This window comes from Schistocerca serialis, chromosome 4, assembly GCF_023864345.2.
Source record: "Schistocerca serialis cubense isolate TAMUIC-IGC-003099 chromosome 4, iqSchSeri2.2, whole genome shotgun sequence".
NCBI lineage: Eukaryota > Metazoa > Arthropoda > Insecta > Orthoptera > Acrididae > Schistocerca > Schistocerca serialis.
The window spans coordinates 623,035,249-623,056,012 of NC_064641.1; the positions used below are offsets into that span (position 1 = coordinate 623,035,249).

At 39.5% G+C, this 20,764-nt stretch overlaps 1 protein-coding gene across 1 annotated transcript in view; it reads left to right on the plus strand.

The window, feature by feature from the left end:
* Positions 1-12,559: 12,559 nt before the first annotated feature.
* The window catches only part of LOC126474644 (uncharacterized), a 186,717-nt gene continuing 178,512 nt past the window's right edge, over positions 12,560-20,764 (plus strand). Inside the window, exons 1-2 of the mRNA XM_050102123.1 lie at positions 12,560-12,686; positions 14,164-15,236. Coding sequence (XP_049958080.1) covers positions 12,624-12,686; positions 14,164-15,236 — 1,136 coding nt within the window. The 5' untranslated portion in view covers positions 12,560-12,623. The remainder of the gene's footprint in view (positions 12,687-14,163; positions 15,237-20,764) is intronic.

Sequence of the window (20,764 nt, forward strand, 5' to 3'; positions counted from 1 at the left end):
CCTATTCTTCACACCTGACATACTGCTAAATAATTTTATCGTTCCGCATAGCATACTGGTCTTCATTATTGTTTTATACTTTAGTAACTACTCCATTTAATTGAATATTTCCTTTGCTGGTCGTCATACAACTGTAAAGATAATATGAAAATCTGTGTCATGGATGGTGGCTCTTGGTTTCTACTACAAGCAAAATACACTACTGGCCATTAAAATTGCTACACCACGAAGAAATGCACATGATAAACGGGTATTTATTGGACAAATATATTATACTAGAACTGACAAGTGATTACATTTTCACGCAATTTCGGTGCATAGATCCTGAGAAATCAGTACCCAGAACAACCACCTCTTGCCGTAATAACGGCCTTGATACGCTTCAGCATTGAGTCATACAGAGCATGGATGGCATGTACAGGTACAGCTGCCCATGCAGCTTCAACGCGGTACCACAGTTCACCAAGAGTAATGACTGGCGTATTGTGACGAGCCAGTTGCTTGGCCACCATTGACCAGACGTTTTCAGTTGGTGAGAGGTCTGGATAATGTGCTGAGCAGGACAGCAGTCGAACATCATCTGTATCCAGAAAGGCCCGTACAGGACCTGCAACTGTGGTCGTGCATTATCCTGCTGAAACGTAGGGTTTCGCAGGGATCGAATGAAGGGTAGAGCCACGGGTCGTAACACATCTGAAATGTAACGACCACTGTTCAAAGTGCCGTCAATGCAAACAAGAGGTGACCGAGACGTGTAACCAACGGCACCCCATACCATCACGCCGGGTGATACGCCAGTATGGCGATGACGAATACACGCTTCCAATGTGCGTTCACCGCCATGTCGCCAAACGCGGCTGCGACCAACATGATGCTGTAAACAGAACCTGGATTCATCGCAAAAATGACGTTTTGCCATTCGTGCACCCAGGTTCGTCGTTGAGTACACCATCGCAGGCGCTCCTGCCTGTGATGCAGCGTCAAGGGTAAACACCACAGCTATGGTCTCCGAGCTGATAGTCCATGCTGCTGCAAACGTTGTCGAACTGTTCGTGCAGATGGTTGTTGTATTGCAAACGTCCCCAGGGATCGAGACGTGGCTGCACGATCCGTTACAGCCATGCGGATAAGATGCCTGTCATCTCGACTGCTAGTGATACGAGACCGTTGGGATCTAGCACGGCGTTCCGTATTACCCTCCTGAACCTACCGATTCCATATTCCGCTAACAGTCATTGGATCTCGACCAACGCGAGCAGCAATGTCGCGATACGATAAACCGCATTCGTGATAGGCTACAATCCGACCTTTATCAAAGTCGGAAACATGATTGTACGCATTTCCCCTCCTTACACGAGGCATCAAAACAACGTTTCACCAGGCAACGCCGGTCAACTGCTATTTGTGTATGAGAAAATGGTTGGAAACTTTCCTCATGTCAGCACGTTGCAGGTGTCGCCACTGGCGCCACCTTGTATGAATGCTCTGAAAAGCTAATCATTTGCATATCACAGCATCTTCTTCCTGTCTGTTAAATCTCGCGTCTGTGACACGTCATCTTCGTGGTGTAGCAATTTTAATGGCCAGTAGTGTAAGTCGTTTAAATCATATCGTACTCGCCTTACACTGTACTATTTATTATAATTTCCATGATTCCAATTTCGACCTTGTCGTTTGTTATTTTTAACAGTAGGTTTATAATACTAACGGCTACTGTCACAATATCAATTCGTTCATAATGTTCCTCGTATGAAAGGATTTAAAGTTTTGAACCTGTTTGTGTGCAATGAAAAAGGTATCGGACTATTTTCCATTAACCAAAAGAGTACGTCTGATAGGGAGCGGTAGCTTTGATGGCGAGAATTATAAAGTAAACTGTAACTTCTCTAAATTATGCGTACGGCTTTACTTGGGACTAAAAGCTGTTTTGCAAGTAGGCCACGAAAAAGCAGCACAATATAGAGAGTATTGGAATAGAAGCTTGCTCTGAGCAAGATAGGTCTCATCTTAAAATGTTCTGACAACAAACTGTCTTTCACTAACATACAGCTTCTGTGTTCACCATCAGAAAACCAATATTTATTACACAATTTAATTGTACAAGGGAGAAGCACAAGGAATATAGTCATGAGGAGCTTTCACACATTAATTCTGGAGAAACACTAACATCGAAATGGTCTTTAAGTGCACTGGAAGTATGAATTAAAAAACACCTTCACTCACAACTTTTGCCGGCCATTGTGGCCGAGCGGTTCTAGGCGCGGCAGTCTGGAACCGCGAGACCGCTACGGTCGCAGGTTCGAATCCTGTCTCGGGCATGGATGTGTGTGATGTCCTTAGGTTAGTTAGGTTTAAGTAGTTCTAAGTTCTCGGGGACTGATGACATCAGATGTGAAGTCCCATAGTGCTCAGAGGCATTTGAACCTTTTGAAGTCACAACTATTCGTGTTTTATTAAGTACATGATGCATTTTGGGTCCTGTGTGTCCATCATCAGATGTAATTTGTCTTAATACGTGCTCATTTTTATCTTGAATGTGGTGAAATGCATATTCCTGTTATGAAAAGGTTTGATGTTACGTTATGAATACGTAAGTCAAATGCGGAAAATATGTGCAAAAGGACATGTGGCAGCTAATATTGTCTCACAATTGCTTTACATTTAGTGCGAAAGTTTACCAACAGAGTCTTGCCATGGGCAGTAGGATATCAAGCTTTCTGGCAGACACATTTCTCAATAACGTGAACAGCAATTTCCTTAATGAAAACAATAGACTCAAAATGAAATAATATATTACTGGAGATATGTTGAAGATACTTTGCTGCTGCTGTTTGATGGAACAAAAGATGGAATTGAAGAACTACTAGCAATATTCAATTCTTTGCACAAAAACATAAAATTTATAGTAGAACAAGTGGACAACAAAAGCATAAATTTCCTGAATCTTAAAATAGCCAAACACCAACAGAAACATGAGTTCAGCACACACATAAAACGCACAGACATAACACTGAACAACGCATCATGCCGTCCCACCATATAGAAACATGCTGTATTTAGGTCCATGCTACATAGAGTACACTCTCTTGATTTAAAAGAAAACACCATCACGAATGGCATAGATACAATAAAGAGCATTGCCATAAGCAATGACTACACAGCCAAAACAGTTAACATTTTAGACAGACAAATAAAAAAAAGTAGGACAACGAATGGCGACACTGTGAAAGGAGAGAAAATATTTGCCGATACGCTGTACCTGGGCCCCATATCACAAAAAATCGCTAACCTTTCCAAAAAAAAAAAAAAAATGCAAAAGTTGCATTCTCAATTAATAATAAGTTAGGAAACTTAGTCGTTCATAACATAACATCAAATACGTTAACATAACACAACAGTGGAGTGTAGAAGGTGTCATGCCCCAGTTGTGTTGCCTACTACGAGTATATAGGGAAAGCAGGCAGAAACTTCAAAACCTATTTTTAGGCTCAGTCACATAAAAATATCAGTTTTTGCACAAAATATTTAGGAAATGAAACATGTCATCATCTAGAAGACAGTTTGGTAGTACTACATAATGCAGCAAATAGGAAGACCGTAAATCTGTTAGAACGATTGGAGATATACTTCCACAAAATCAGAAAACCAGAATCTATGTTAAATGAACACACAGATTTCGCAAGACACAACTCTTTCAGTAATTTTAAAGAGTTATTCTAAAGTTGTTTCCTACATACGTCACATTTTTAATAATTATGTCTTTAGCACTACGAATAAATTCATCTTTGATCACACCATGTTCAGAAACACCTGTGAAGTGTTTACAAACATGCGTATGCAAACGTTCCTCTTGAATGAAGTCATATGCACGGAAACGATGGAGAAAAGAAGGTATGCTGGTACTAAAACGTTAAAAACGCTTTTCTTTGATTATGTGGTTAGTTTACACAGTTCATCTTTTCCCATATTTCGCACATATTTTCCGCGTTTGAGTTGCAAAATTCATAACCTAACATCACACCTTTTCATGACAGGTATACTATTTTCACCCCATTTATGAAATAAATAAAGCATGTATTAAGACAAATTTCACCTGATGATGAACCCACAGGGTTCGAAATGCACCGTGTACTTAAAATATACGAAAAGTTGTGAGTGAAGGCGATTTTTAATTAATACTTTCAGTCACGTTTGAAGCTCCGAAATATGGATAAAATTAAATGATCTTTAAATTGTTATAATAACTGATCTGATCACTATTGGTTTTCTTAGGGAGCATTTACTTCTTTGCATCAAGTAGATCATAAATGAAGCATGGGGACCCTGAATCTTTCATATGCTGAATATGCGTAGCCAGTCTATCTTTAAATAATGCAAAATTCATTAAAATGAGTACTATAGTTCCTTAGAACTTTTACTGTAATAATGATGTTAATACTGGTTCAACATTTAGCAAGGAAACCTAGAAACTATTTTATCCTTTGACTGAGATCAGAACCAAACACTTCAGGTAAGACACAGTAAGGAAACAGTTTTAAGCACAAATACAGGAGTATAAACACTTTTTCTATCCTGTGAGCCAGGTATTCATTAAGTTGATTCTTAAACTGCAATGACCAATAACACCTTATTATGATCATTGCCTTATTCAGTTACTTTTAGTACTGAATACAGACGTTAGTAAGGATGACTTTTGAGCATAGTAATTAGTTCTCCTCTTTGCATTTACACTTACGCAATACATTAACTCTTCACTTATGAAAAATTACGTGGAGTATTTCAGAAATAAAACTAAATAATCAGTAAAGGAATTTACTACTCCACAAAAGTTAATGAGCACTATTAAAGCAATAAATGCTTTGCAGTTCAATTAAATAGAACACAAGTATATATCGCATCATTAGGGGAAGGGTCCTGTGAAGGTAAAATGACAGACGAGTGATTCAAGGTTCTCGACACGAAGTTAAACTAAAAGCAGATAACTTGTCCATGTAAGTAGAAACAATTCTGAACGTTTACTTGAGATGTACTTGGAGGCGATGGCGATCTTCTGTGGCTACAGTAAAGGCGGGGAATGTACTCGTGGCTCTTGATTTGTAAAGGCTATGAAAATTATCTTTTAGGCCCTGGCCTTTGTAGTACGGATCAAGTAATACATGCCATGAATAAATAGCCAATTATTATCTACATCTGAGGCATTATTACTCAGCCTTGCTGCTTTCATTGCCTCCTCCGACTTACATCATGTGAACGATTCGCATGTTGCCCACCGACAGACAGTGTCATGAAGACTCCTTTCGTTTCATGTACAAACCTAATTGCGCTATGTATGAATCATTTCTGCAAATTCTGTTTTAACATAACACCATTTAAACAGAACATAGATTTTAAAATTGTATACACAGATTGATTTCAGTTAGATAAGTTGACAGAAAATATGAATAAACATTTACATAGATGCTTAAGCAAAGAACTTGGTGACACATATGTGACATTAAGCACAAGAAGAAAAAGAAATTACATAATATAGGTGAGTCCATACTGCACAAAAGTGTTGCACTGTATTCGCTACTGGCGTGTGCAGTAAGTTTAAAGAGTTTTAATCCCATCCGTTACATGCCGATGATGAATGTGACGAATGCTGACAGGGCCACAAGGCTCGGGTCATTTTTATTAGTTTTATTTGTGTTGACCAATTGCTGTATTTTCAGCATCTGTAACCAACAGAAAATGGCGAATCGTGGAAATTGTAATAAATAATACTGTCGATGGCAAATTTGATACTATCAATTAAGAAATTGTGCAAGACCGTGACCACACAAAAAATAAAAAATTCGTAGGTTCTCAGTCTGTGGCTCATAACGATTGGCTTTATTACTCACATTTATGTTAGTTCCTGTAATTACATAAGAAAGACACGCAAACACAATAACTACTTGGCGCCTTTCACTCTGACCTTCTATCCCGCCTACACAACAACTGACGTAACTGTGAGAACTTACATACAGATGGAAGCAAGCGTAAGCAAAACTAAGTTCATTATATGAGTCTTTTTTACCAAAAGAGCTGTAGCGTAAGTGGTTCTATTTAAAATTTGTATCTTTGTCTATTACAAGAACTGCCCCTGATTCGTGAAAAAAGGAGGTATTTAAACCTGTGCTACAACAAGGCATTCAGGTCAACTGGATCCACGCAGTACGGTAGTGGAACTTCTCCGCCAGGACTGCAGAACACGACGAATGTGCTGACTCTCAATGCCCATTTTCACGCCACTATTGTATAAGCATTAGGTCCCGAGTTGCAAAATGTTATCCCTACCGGAAATACATGGAATTTCAAAAAAATTTCTACGTTTTCATAAGATTATATCTTCGACATGAATAACGACCTAGATGTAGATTTTCCAAATACATTTAAGATCAAAGTTTCCATTCGCTGCTCTTGCACTGCAATGCGACGCCGCAGTTCATCGAAAGTTTTATAAGGGGAGGAAATCAGCACACAGCGTGAGATCAGGCGGCTCACTAAAATTCTCACTGAAATTCTCAGCAAATTTTCGCAATTGTGGAGAAAGAAGGATCTCCAATATAACCAGGTACGTCATTCTTGGAGCGTCTTTCTCGCAAAAAAAGTAAGAGTCGTAAATATTTTTTGGTGTAGCGGCACAACCTCACTAAAAGTGAACTTACTCTGAGGTGACAAAAGTAATTGGATACGTCCTTAACTCGTGTCGGATGTTCGTTTGCCCTACATACTGTAGCAACTCGACGTCGCATGGACTCAAGAAGACACTGGAAGTCCCTTGGAGATGTATTTACGCATGCTGCCTCTGTAGCCGTCCACAATTGTGGAAGTGTTGCCGCAGCAAGTTTTAGTGCACCAACTGCTGTCACAATGATGCCCCATAAATGTTAAACCAATAGTGAACAACTGTGGCCCGACGCATTGCATCCCTAATAATTGCATCGCTGTTTGGGACATGAAGTCCAGAATGGCTGTTAGAAGTCTCCAACTAGCCGAACAAAACCATTTCCACTGAATAATCGGTTCATTTGTATCTAAGGACCCAGTCCACTCCATATAAACACAGCCTGCACCATTATGGAGCCACCACCAGCTTCCATAGTGTCTTGTTGACAACTTGGGTCCATGGCTTCGTGAGGTCTGCGACACACTCGAACCCTTCCATCAGCTCAGACCAACTAAGAACTCATCCGACCAGAACACGGTTTTCATGTTTAGGGTCCAACCAATATGGTGAAGAGCCCAGGAGAGGCACTGCAGGCGTGCTGTTAGCAAAGGTACTCGCGTCGGTCGTCTGCTGCCATAGCCCATTAACGCCAAATTTCGCAGCACTGTCTTAACGCACACGTTCGTCGTACGTCTCACATTGATTTCTGTGCTTATTTCTCTCCGTGTTGCCTGCTGTGTTAGCACTCATATCTCTACGCAAACGCCGTTGCTTTCGCCGTTAAGTGAAAGCCGTCGACCACTGCGTTGTTCGTGGTGAATGGTAAAGCATGAAATTTAGTATTCTCGGCTCACTCTTGACACAGTGAATCTCAGAAATCTGAATTTCCTAACGGCTTCCGAAATGGAATGTCACCTGCGCCTAGCACTACTATTCCGCGTTCAAAGTCAGTTAATTCCTGTCATGTGGCCATAATCACGCCGGAAACGTATTTACAAGAGTCACCTAAGTACAAATGACAGCTAAGCCGATGCACTTTCCTCATATACCTTGTTTATGCGATACTACCACCATCTGTATAAGTGCATATGGTTATCCCATGACTTTTATCACCTCAATGTATATTGTTCTTTTCGATATCGACGCCCACAATGAATTGATGGCTCTGAACACTATGGGACTTAACATCTGAGGTCATCAGTCCTCTAGAATTTAGAACTACTTAAACCTAACTAACCTAAGGACATCACACACATCCATGCCAGAGGCAGGATTCGAACCTGCGACCGTAGCGGACGCGCCATTCCAGACTGTAGCGCCTACAAACCCTCGGCCGCAATGGACGGCCAGAAGGAATTCACAGAAAGGTTATACGTTGTTGCTGATCACCGTCATGAAGGGTTTGTAGCAGCTGAATCCTGTATCGATGTTAAATTCTTCTGAGATGCCATTAGGATGAGTACATTCATCTTCCAACTCCTCCTGTGTTCGACGTTTCATTCCCTCTGCTGGGATCTTCCAAGGGACTGTACTGATATGCCTGGATGGCTGAGCACTGTCGACAGGCAGTATCGCTTTCGCATATAAAAATCTGTTTCACCAGCTCTTCCGAAGAAGTTATATTAATGAGTAAAAATCTTTCTGCTGCTGTTGGTGAATCGTTGACAAAGGGGAAATAAGAAATCAGATACTGGCATAGGACCGGAATCCAAAATGTTATTGTTGTTACGTTATTTTCCCCCCTTGCTGTGGCCGGATGTTTACTTCCGTGCCGGCTGGTGTGGCCGAACGGTTCTAGGCGCTTCAGTCCGGAACCGCGCGACCGCTACGGTCGCAGGTTCGAATTCTGCCTCGGGCATGGATGTGTGTGATGTCCTTAGGTTAGTTAGGTTTAAGTAGTTCTAAGTTTTAGGGGATTGACGACCTCAGATGTTAAATCTCACAGTGCTCAGAGCCATTTGAACCAGACTCTATCTTCTGATTGAGAGACTTGAAAATGGCCTCAGACTCACTGTAATAGTGCTGTCCATTCTGCTGTCTGCTAATAAACTTTTCAACTTTCATACGCTATTGTTCGTCGGATCACATTTGAGCTTACGGTACACAGGCTCTGCCCATAATTGTTCAAAAAATGGCTCTGAGCACTATGTGACTTAACATCTGAGGTCATCAGTCCCCTAAAAGTTAGAACTACTTAAACCTAACTAATCTAAGGACATCACACACATCCATGCCCGAGGCAGGATTCGAACCTGCGACCGTAGCGGTCGCGGGGTTCCAGACTGTAGCGCCTAGAACCGCTCGGCCACCTCGGCCGGCTCCATAGTTGTTCTGTCTTCTTGTAGTATTCATCTTTGTGCAAAGGAACAGTGTCATCTTCTTTACCCGTGCTGGTGATCACAGTAGGTTCACATCTCTTGAGGTAATTGGGAGTTTTCCTTTCCTGGGCCAGTGTATTGCTCTTTGGTGGTTTTGCTTTATGCAGAATTCTTGATACATCCTGTCTAATTCCCTTCCTTGAGACTTCGTAACAGAAACCAAAGATGCTGCTATGGCACTAATGATTTATTTTGTGGTTATTATCTTAGGCGTAGTCGAGAACTTCAGACTCAGTACTGCTTCACCGAGTTTGTCAGACGACAGGTTTACCACTAGAAGATAGAAGATTTCTGTCGACCTGTGAAAGAAGTGCCTGAGAGCCTCCACAATGCAAGAGTATATGAAGTGACGTGTGGTCACGTCAAGTTGTATAAAAATCATCGTTCAAACTAAAAAAAGTAAAGACACGAACGACAGACAGGTCTAAGACAGAAGGTAAAATCGGGAGTGGCGGTGCACCATGAAGAATGTGGCTAGGTTATGGATTTTGAGAGCACACGTGAGCTAGCCAGAGAAAGTATTATCTACAGAACCAAAATACGTGGAGCAGTCGAAATATCGGAGAATAAATACAATTTCAAGAGATATGACGGCTATAAGCTTCTGTCTGTGTGGCTATCCGCTATCACGGAAGTAAACAGATGGTTCAAATGGCTCTGAGCACTATGGGACTTAACATCTGAGGTCATCAGTCCCGTAGAAACTAGAACTACTTAAACCTAGCTAACCTAAGGACATCACACACATCCATGGCCGAGACAGGATTCGAACCTGCGACCGTAGCGGTCACGCGGTTCCAGACTGAGGGGCCTAGAATAACTCGGCCACTGCGGCAGGCTAAGTAGGGTCTACCGAAAGTTAATACAGAAGAGTGCCCGCTAAAATTTATTGCGAACTGGATTAATTCTCAAACTTTCTGATCCGCTAGACTTTTATCGGGAAACAAAACACCCTGTCGCAAACACAAACTTATCTGTGGAGGATTCAAAACATTTTTTGGAAACATAACGCACAGTAAAAGTATCTGCAAATGGCATAATAGTGAGTTTCGATGTCAAAAATTTATTAACAATCATTCCAGTAGCCGATATCAAGGAGATTATTGGGGGTAAAACTGCTTCCGATGTATGTGACCTGGTCGAAATGTGCTTGCGGTCGGACTATTTTAAATAAATGCAGAATTGTATGAATAATGTGACGGGGTTGCTATGGGCTCATATTCGTCACTTGTAGCATGTGGCATTATTATGGAGCATTTTGAACAAAAGGCATTAAATAACACAGAACTAAAACCATCTTACTAGTTCTACCATGTGGATGACACGTTCGTTGCGTCGCCACGCAACATGGAAGAGCTACGTAAGTTCCTCGATTTTGTGAAAAACATTCATTCGAAAATCAGTTGCACCATGGAGGTGGAGAGTGAGGTAGACCTCCCACTTTTAGATGTCTTGATCCTGAGAGTACTCTACCATACTCCAGTGTGCAGAGGAAACCTACCATCAAAAAGACGTACAGTATCGAGATGCCGCTTCGCACCATCACCAAGCCGAGAAAGAAGCAACTCCGAATACTGTCTTCGGATGCATTCCACACCAGTGACAGTAAGAGCTTACGATCAGAGCTAGGTTTCCTTAGGGAAACATTAATGGCTATCAGCTATGATGATCTTTCCACAAATATGGCCTTCAAACGAAGCGGTAATAACAATAGTGGAAACAAGAACAACGAGGAACCTACTGCACATTCGGTAAGGTTACCGTTGGTGTATTTAGTGACCGACCTCATAGGCAGAACACTTCGGAAATGCGATTTAAGTAGTCCGTTTTTCAGTCCGCACAAGATAAAAGACTTCTTCCGATTTACAGCTGTCGCGCCTGACACACAGCGGGAGTGTATAAAACGACGTGTGGTTGTGGCAAAGTATATGAAATATATATCGGCGAAACTGCAAGGGAGTAAAAGAAAGGTTTACAGAGCACAGATGACAGAAATTTAACACAAAAGTTAAAATTGGTGCCAGTAGAGCACCGTAAAAAATGCGACCAGGTTATGGATTTAAGAACATAGCGTTATAAGTAGAGAAAGTATTATTTACAGAAATTAACATGAGACTGTCGAAATATCGAATAATGAGTACATTTTCAATAGAGATGACGGAAACAGTCATTCTCCTTCGAAACCACCCTCTGTCGTGGAAGTAAACACCCAGCCACAACGCGTCCGAAAGAACACCACGTATTCATATAACTGATTCGTCTAAATGGGCAATTAATCCACAACATTCAGTGCGGAGGCACACTTACGTTCGACCTCCAGCGGGAAGCTACAACTAGCGAGCCTGGAGGGAATGACAGGTCTGCAAATAGGCAACGCTAGGTGGGAATCCGGGTCGGATGGGGAGCTTCCCAGGACAATCTGTGCATCTGCGATGAACACTGTGTCCGAATAGTGCAATGGTTAATGCAGCAGCGGAGGAAGGAAGAGACCCCACGTTAGAGTACCGGTCGGGCACACATTTTCACTCGTCTCTGCCGATTCCGTATGACGTCTCGATGTTGCAGATATCATCAGTTCCTTTCCTTTCCTTTCTCCCTCCTCCACCTTCAGTTTACATAATAATATTATGTATCCCACCTCTCTGTCAATACTAACCGACCACGATATTGTTGCGCTTGTCCGCCCGCATTCGTTACCGAAAACACGTGATGGCAAAGGAAAGCACATAGTACTGTGAATGATTTCAAGATAGTTGTGCGTACACTATCAAGTGATTGAGAGTGTCCTCGTGAAATAACAGGATGAAAACTCAAGATACACGGACCGAACCGCTCTCACTCATAGGTTCAATTATACTGTCGGCAACTAATATCTGTTTTCATTACTTACCCCTTGACCGCGATCTACCACTAACAGCAGAAAATTTTTCACCTAGTAACGCAACACTGTCACTCGACAGCGTTCAGTCATAGAGCGACACTAGTGGAATCCTGGAGAAGGTGCCATCAGAGCGATCTAAACGTAGAGCAGTGAGGTAGTTTGGAGAGAAGGACGCGGCCTGACGAATCAGAAAACTTTGTCATCCAGTGGAACGGCTGTGAATCCCTGCAGACTTCTATGTATCCAGTATGACTTGGAACACAAGCGTCGCTGGAAACCCATGCAGACTGCACCACGAGGAATGGCTAAGTGTCGGTGGGCACGATGACTTCTGTCAGCACCCCCTGTAAAAGAAAGCCTGTCTACGTAGTGCGTGACGTCACAAGATGGCTACACACATAGTCCTTTCTTCAACAGTTTCACGGAACAGTGCTTGTGAATAGTCGTTCGGCGAGTTTCGCGTCAGTTTACTATTATAGTGAATGGTGTTCCTGCGTTAGTGTACGTGATTTGGTTGTTTAGTTTCTGTGCACTAAACTGGTGATCTGTTTTTCTTGCCTGTGAAAATTTCGTTGCCTGCAAAATGCCGTATAGTTGTTGTGTGCCGAATTGTAGAGGAAATTACGACGGTGGACCAAAAGTAACCGTGTTTAAATTTCCGGAGGATGAAGCAATGAGAAAGAAATGGTTGTCAAGTATTCGCAGAGATAACTTCACTCCTTCTTCAAGTTCAAGAGTAAGTATTTGTTTTGTTTATTTCTTAAAAGAGGTTAAGTGTGCTAACAAAGAATAGGCACTTATGCAGTAAGGAAGGTCAGCGACATTTTGACTAATATATCAGATCTTAACTGAATAAGTGCCGAAGAAAATAGCGTTTCGTTTTCTTGCCCTGGCAATTCTACAGTTTAGCTGGTATAGGTTATATGAATTCTGTATTCTGCAAGTTCAACCAGTATAGCCTAAGCACAGTCATACTTACGTAGTTAAATATCTCAGTATATCTTTATACTTACTGTTTATGCTGCCTGTTGTTAGGAATAAAAGTCGGTTTATAATTAAGTACGTGCACTTAAGATACAGACGATTTTCGATGTATTCTGCTTCTGTATTTGTGTTTCTTTTTGCTGTAAAAGTCTTTAGGAAGTTGCCTGTTTAAAAATAAGTAATGTGGTGTACCCAGAAATTGAAAATGAAGTAAAAACAGTGTCTCAGTCGCTTGTTTTTAATAAATTATTGCTGGGAATTTGAAGTCATTGCAAGGATTGTTACTATTAGGGAATATAGTAGGCTTTAGACTTAACAGTGAACCATAGACAGGAAAAATGAATGAGTACATGAATGGATTAACAGGCCATCACAAAATGCAAAGGGAGAAACTGTGAAAACATATAAAAAATACTTGTGGATTTTACAAATTCTTACTTTCTGGGTCTGGAATTTCAGATACATGCCAGTGGCCTACACAGCTGTCTTATAGATACACAGCTAAAGTACTTGAAAGCAATTGTGTGCTCATGTTTAGCCTAATAGGTAGCACATAAGTGGCAATGTATTAGTTCATCATACTGTCAGTTTTTATGTAAGTTATGAACTGATATCAAAAGCAAAACAGTGTCTATCTGATAAAAAGCACTACCTTTAAGTATTTCATAGTTCTAAAGGTTGCACAGTGTTGACAATTACTTTGTATTATTCTGTTACTGTGTCACAGTTGCTTCTTGGATTACACCTGTGTGAGTTTGGTGTCATCATGGTTTCTTGTGTCCGAGGTGTGTGTGTGGGGTGGGGGTGGGGGGTGGGGGGGAATAGAGCAAGACATTAAGCAAAAATCCCACCCCTCTTGTAAATATGAGCTTCAAGGCTAACTTATAAAAAAAATTGTCACTGTTATTGAATTATGCTACAAACATTAGTCAATGTTTGTAATTTTTGATGGGGAAAGTACTTTCTTCATTTCACCATCTCTTTAAGAGCTTGTTGCCATGACATGTAACTGCATGTGTTTTGATATTGTAGTGTTATTGTTTTATAGAGTTACTATGCCATGGCCACATTTATCACTTGAGCATTCTTCTGCATTTTAGTTGGGAGTCTATTTGTATTTTAGAACTAGAAACTAACTTTATATTCATAAATTGTTTTCACACTAGTAATATTGTCATCACATTCAGTTGTAAGCACCTTTTTCATTTTTTATTCATTTTTAATTACAGGTATGTCATGTTCACTTCCACAAGGATGATGTTATTTGGGAAACACAAATTGTGGATGAAAGGACTGGTCAGTTATTAAGAGCCCCCCTTCTCAAACCACGTTTGAGACCAGATGCAGTTCCATCACTACTCCCAAACTGTCCTTCCTACCTTTCAAAGGAAGAAAGTAGACGTGAAGGGCCAGAGGAGAAAAAGCAAAGGCTTGAAAATGAGCAGTTAGCTGCAGCGTTACAATATAGTTTAGCATCACAGAAGGACTATGAAAACACTTTCAGCTTCAGTTCTTTAGAAGAGTTGATGTTGCGTACGAAGGAAGTGGATTTGCCCAACGAGTGGAGTGTGATCGAAAAACACAGTGATTTTGTTTGTTTTTTAAAGATAATAAGAAATCCAGCACCATTAATCACACATTCTGTCGTTATAGATAGTAATTTAAATGTTTCATTGTTTAAGAAAGATGTACAAATTAAGACATTAGGAAAAAGATCTTTTCCTGTAATTGTAACCAATATCCATGAAATTGTCAGTGTACTGCAGGAGTTTTCAGACACAGATTGTGGGCACTCAGAAACTTCTATAGATAGTATTGTAGAGATAGTGAAAGACAGTCTAGGAGTGCTGAAAGACAGTTTACAGGAGAGTGAAAAGGAGATGGTAGACTTTATATATGAACAAGTTAGTCTCATAAATGTAAAGAAATTTAATCATAGGTTTAGTTCTACATTTATGATACTGTGTTGTTTGCTATTTTCAATTTCATCTCATGCTTACAATTTTTTACATAGCAGCTCATTAATGAAAATGCCACATCCAAGCACTCTGCGTAGGATCTGCAGCAAATTTAATGTGAATCCATCTCACGAAAGGCTTGGGGGAAGTAATTTCCTGTCCTATGCAAGACAGAAATTTCAATACTTGAACAGCGATGATGTCAATGTTGTTTTGAGTGTAGATGAAATTCATCTAAATTCTTATTTGGAATATAAAGGAGGTAGTGTTTTGGGCATGTCATATAACTCTGAATGTGCTGCAAATTCAGCATTTGTATTTATGTTGCAGAGTGTCAAGTCTTTGTACAGGGATGTTGTTCACATTTTACCGGTGAAAACCATTTCATCTAATGCATTATACGATGTGCTACTGGCCATAATAAATGGCCTTGAACTAATAGGCTATAGGGTTTTTTGTGTGGTAACTGACAACAACAAAATCAATAGCAAAACCATGTCAATGTTTTCTCTGGATAAAGCTGTTAATATAGTTTTTAAACATCCATCTGATCCTAATCGCCCACTTTTCTTTTTAATTGATGCCATACACATTGTTAAATGCATAAGAAATGTGTGGCTGAACCAAAAAAATGATGGTAAAGATATGTTTTATCCTCAGTTTCCAGTTAGAAAAGAAGTGGAAGAAAATAAGTTTTCTGTAGCTTCTTTTAAAACACTGAAACAGATTTATGACATAGATTCCAGTTCTTTAGTAAAATATTGTCACACATTGTCTCTCAAATCACTTTGCCCTACATCATTAGAAAAACAGAGCATGAAATTAGTGCTGCAGATATTCAATCGACATGTGTCAGAGGGCCTTGAGGTAGCTAGTGATAAATTTGATTTGAGACATGCACCATCAACAGCAGAATACATTCGAATAATAACAAAATGGTTTGATGTCATGAATGTGAAATCAGTGTTTAAAGGGAAACACAAACAGAATCCTTATATGGATCCGTTGACAACTGATAGCGTTTCTATGCAATTTTTGCTAGATTTTCTAGACTGGCTTGATGTGTGGAAAGCAAAAGGTTTGTCAAGTGGGTTTCTCACAAAAGAAACATTTTTTGCTATTCAGCATACAACATATGCCGTTGTAGAGATTGCTCGATACTGTACTGAAGAGCTAGGTATGAGCTATTTACTGACAGCCAAGCTACAAACAGATGTGCTTGAGCAGCGTTTTGGAAAGTATAGACAGCTTGCAGGTTCCCAATACAATGTTTCAGTGACACAAGTCTATGAAGCAGAAAAGAAGCTTCGAATTCAAAGTGTAATGCCTTTAGTTTTATGTTCTCCTTCCTATGGCAATATCACAGTAGGGGCCATAAAAAATTTTATGTTTTCTGAAGTTGAAGAAACACACACATTAGACATAGAAGTCAGTGTAACTCAAGACGATGTTCTTTCAGTGAAAGATATTGCAACGTCTTTAACTTTCATTGCAGGCTACTGTGCTCATGCAGTGATTAAGAAGCTGAAATGTGAGAGTTGCCTTAATGAAATTGTGATTGAAAAGGAGTTGCCAATAAACGAACATTTTAGTTTGATACAGAGACTTGATCATGGAGGACTAAAATACCCATCAGACACTATTTTAAATATGATTGTCTACACTTATATTGTCATCAGCAAACTTCTCAAAGAACATGAAAGAGATTTTCTTGCCTGTACGAATCAACGTGCTATTGCCTGTGCAGTAGCACTTGCTACTCTTCACGAAAATGACTTTTTATTATTTGATGGGGTATGCTGCAATGGACATTCATCCCAGGCAATAATGAAAAGTGTTGTTTGGGTTGGTGTCAATATATTTTTAAACAACTACTGTAAAAAGGTTAATGGAAAAAAAATTTCAAAAAACACTCAGCGAAAACTGCAAAGTCTTACAACATAACTTTGAAATCTTTATCTTAGATTCTTTTTAAATCATTAATACAAAACCTGTCATCAGTAATATTGCCACATCAACAAATGCCTCTTAAGCTGAACTAGTCAGGTTAATCTGAAACTAGTCAAACTTACCAAATTGTAACTTATGGCTGAGAGTTTGTATAAATATTTTAATATACAGCTGCTAACAGCTATCAACACTAATAGCCTAACGTGAAATTTTTATGAAAGAAATTAATCTTTAATATAAAGAATCTTACACTAATTTTTTCTCAGTTGAAGTTGGGTGGTGAATGCTACATACAGGAGGGAGGGGAGGGGGTGTGGCAGGCAGAGAGGACCAATAGTAATCTTTTTATAGTATGTGAAACCTAAAAATCAATTCGCTTGCTTTTCCGAGTATGACTTAAACCACTTCTTTGCTGCATGCCTTATTCATAGTATTTCTAATTTGTGTAATAAAGTTATGTGGCCCAACATGGCACATGCCTTTGACAATGACAAGACAATGCCATTTTGATCACCTTCCTTTATTATTTTGAGAAAAACTTACACAAACTGTGCTATAGCAGACTCCACTTTTTTTGCAAACAAGGTTACTTTGTTTTGGTGATAAATGGGAGACAAGAGCAAAATTGCTCTATAGTTCTCTACATTCTCTGCAACACTTTTCTTTGTATACTGAAGTTATTACTTTAGCTTGTGATACATGTGAGAAATCTGCCAATTTGTAATGATTCATTAATTGTTACTGTTGAAAAAGCTACTATAGTATTTATGGATTCTTTAGGTAGACAAATTTCGATTTCACGTAGTGTTTGTGGTGTTCCTCTGTCTTCTACTACTGTCACTGTTATGAGTGCAGATGTGCATGCTGTGACAATTGCCTCTCTTTTTCTGAGTTTACTACTTTCTCTGCAGCTGTTATAACTGTTGTTTTCTCAACATTTTCTTATGTAGATCATGTTTGCATATATTTTACTACTAATACAAATGGAGAAGCCGTTAGGGGAGGGCTTTGCAGTACTTTCATGGCCTTCTTTGTGTATAATGATTGGCAGGTCTCCTCATCTAATAGTAATGTAATTGTGGAACAGCTCTCACTTCTGTTACAAGCACTATTGAGTGCCACTAATTCTCAGGTTGACTAATTACTGAGCTCTTTAAATAGATGCTTGCTCTGTGCCATAAAGTGCCTTCTTGTTAGCTCATCTTTGCTGAGGAGAAAAATATCTGAGGTGGACTCTCAGGTATGCCCTTCTGCTGGCTTTTTGAATATATTTGTTTATAAAAGAATATTAAAAAAGCTTAAGCCTGTCACAATTGCTTTTCACTCACCTAATCTAATTAATGTAACCAGATCATATTCCAACACCACTTGACACATTTTTGCCACATAACATACACTTACAGTTGGTAATTACTTGCAATTTACAGGGTGACCTAATATAATGTCTATATGCATCGCCATTTTTCTACTACAGTGCTTTCATATTCATTCTTCCTACACAAAACTTTATGGTGCAGTGTTTTATTTGCATTCTTTTAGTGTCCCACTTAAAGACCTTCCATTACTACCCTGGAGATTATAAAATAGCAATTTAATCATTAATGTTGTTCAAAATTTATCATTATTATTCCTAAAATTATGAAACTTAAGTCTCAAGAATGTGGTTATTGTTAATGTTTGGCCTTGGTGGCCATAAGTCTTAATTATTTTGTCACTACATAGTATTCATGCTGTACATCTATAATTTTCTATTGTGAACCACTATAATCTAAAATTTTTCTCATTCCATGTGTTAGTGATTATTGACAAGAGTGTATGGAAGATGAACAAAAGAAATAAATAAATTCATTCATACACAGAATTTTTTTACTTAATTTGCATTCATTCATATCAGCATGGTCAGTAGATGAAACTTGTTTTCCACTTTTAAACAATTACCAGTATATATATTTTGGAATGATGATCTGTTAAAGTATTGCAACTAAATAGAGCTGAACCACCACCCCCACCCCTTTCCCCAAACTTACGGAAGGATGAAGTATCTAAGCCACTGGTGAGTGCAGCCCAAATGTGATGCCAAATGAAGGTAAGTGTTCATTTTTCACAATTATTTCATCACAGGTCACATCACGTCATAAAACTTCTCAACAGATGAAATGAAAGTTTACTTTGTAGTTGAAATTTATTTATGTGCAATTCATGCAAACAGTTTGTTTCAAAGTATATACTTCTTAGTACAGAAACATTCTTTCTTCAAAGGTATTCAGTTTAGAGCAGCGAAATTCTAACCTGGTAATCTGTATTTTGAGACCTCGTGCAATTTCAATACATAATGGAAATTTAGTTAACTTACTGGGAAAAGAGAATTCATTGAAATTTGTATTGGCATACCAAAACTTTATGGCAATACCATTACATACTCATCTCAGGTCAGTGAGATTTTCTTAATGGAAAGAAACTTTCTTAGGGAAAGGTGCACAAACTGAGAAGAGATATCATATCATTCATTAGAACTGCATTTCACTTAAAAAATATTAACAGGAGAAATTTCTTTAAATTTTTAAAAAAAGCATGAATACAAGGTCGCTGAAATGGTGGACTAAAACATATGTAGAACATGTCTTTCAGGGCAGTGTTAGTTTTTGAAACGACTCATACTATTGCTTATTACCAGTGCCTCTCTATAGGGGGTGTTATAATTCGAACACTATTTGCCCAATTTTCGTGTTTCTTTTTTTAATTAACAGGTATATCATCCAATCAGGTTTTAAAATGGATTTTGCTACATAAGGAATAAACAGCGGCAATAACAGTGTCCGTAAAATGTTAGCTGCCAGTGTGCTACTTTGCAAAGTGCCGTCCACATTATTAGACCTGCGTCAAAGTGATGCAATATTTAACTTAAAAAACAGAACAAAACCCCTAAAAGAAAGTCCGCGAGAGCATACGAGAATCTTTCGCGGATGGCTTTCAATCAAAATTTTTGTCATTAAAAATCGTCTTACACAGGAACTGCAAAACGGAAGAATGGTGAATGGTGGTCAGCCATAAAAGATAAATGTATACCGTTGCAGACGTTTAGATTGGCCTTTTCGAGATTTACAATTTATACTACAGCACTTACAGTTTAGGAATGGTATTGGGAAAGAGCACACTGGTGGCAAACACTTGCACTTTGTGTAGCTGACGATCTTTGAACGGCTAACCAGACTGCCATCAAACAAGTCGTGACAATCCCCATTAAAGCACCTTTAAAATAAACTACAATGAAATGGGTCCATTCATTTGGGAGTTTTGATGCCTCAGATAATGAAAGTTATTACAGCCACTTTTTACGTCGGGGCTAAAAGGTATGCAGAAATAAGTTACAGACAAAAGAACTGGGTCATTTGAGAAAGGAAATCTTGTAATTCATGAGAGAGGTATGTCAGATTTCTTTACGAATTTTCCTCGTACGGTTCCCGTAACAGTCTATTGCTGTGGCCAAACGGACTGCGAGCACCGGCACCAGACTACGTGCGTGACGTCACTGAGCGGGCGCGCAGGCTTTCCTCTATAGGAGGTGCTGCTTCTGTGCGTTACGAGAAAGGTGCGTGTGGAACGAACCCGCGGAGGTGACCTCTGGGTTTCCCCTATCCGTAGACAAGCATCTGGTGTCATTGTCAAATGTTTTGAGCTGTAGGAGACACATCGCCGGACGCTACACAGCTGCAAACGTATCGCACCCGTAGAAACGGAGAATGCGAAACACCTCTCGTTTTAAGGAGGATCGGTTTGACTTTAGGGACTCTTGACGTTCAGGAAGAGCTTCGAAATTTGATGAAGAGCGTTTAAAAGATTAACTCGACAATGATCCACGTCATTGTACTCGAGAACTGACAAATGTGATGAATCGTGATCATTCCACCATCATGCGATACGA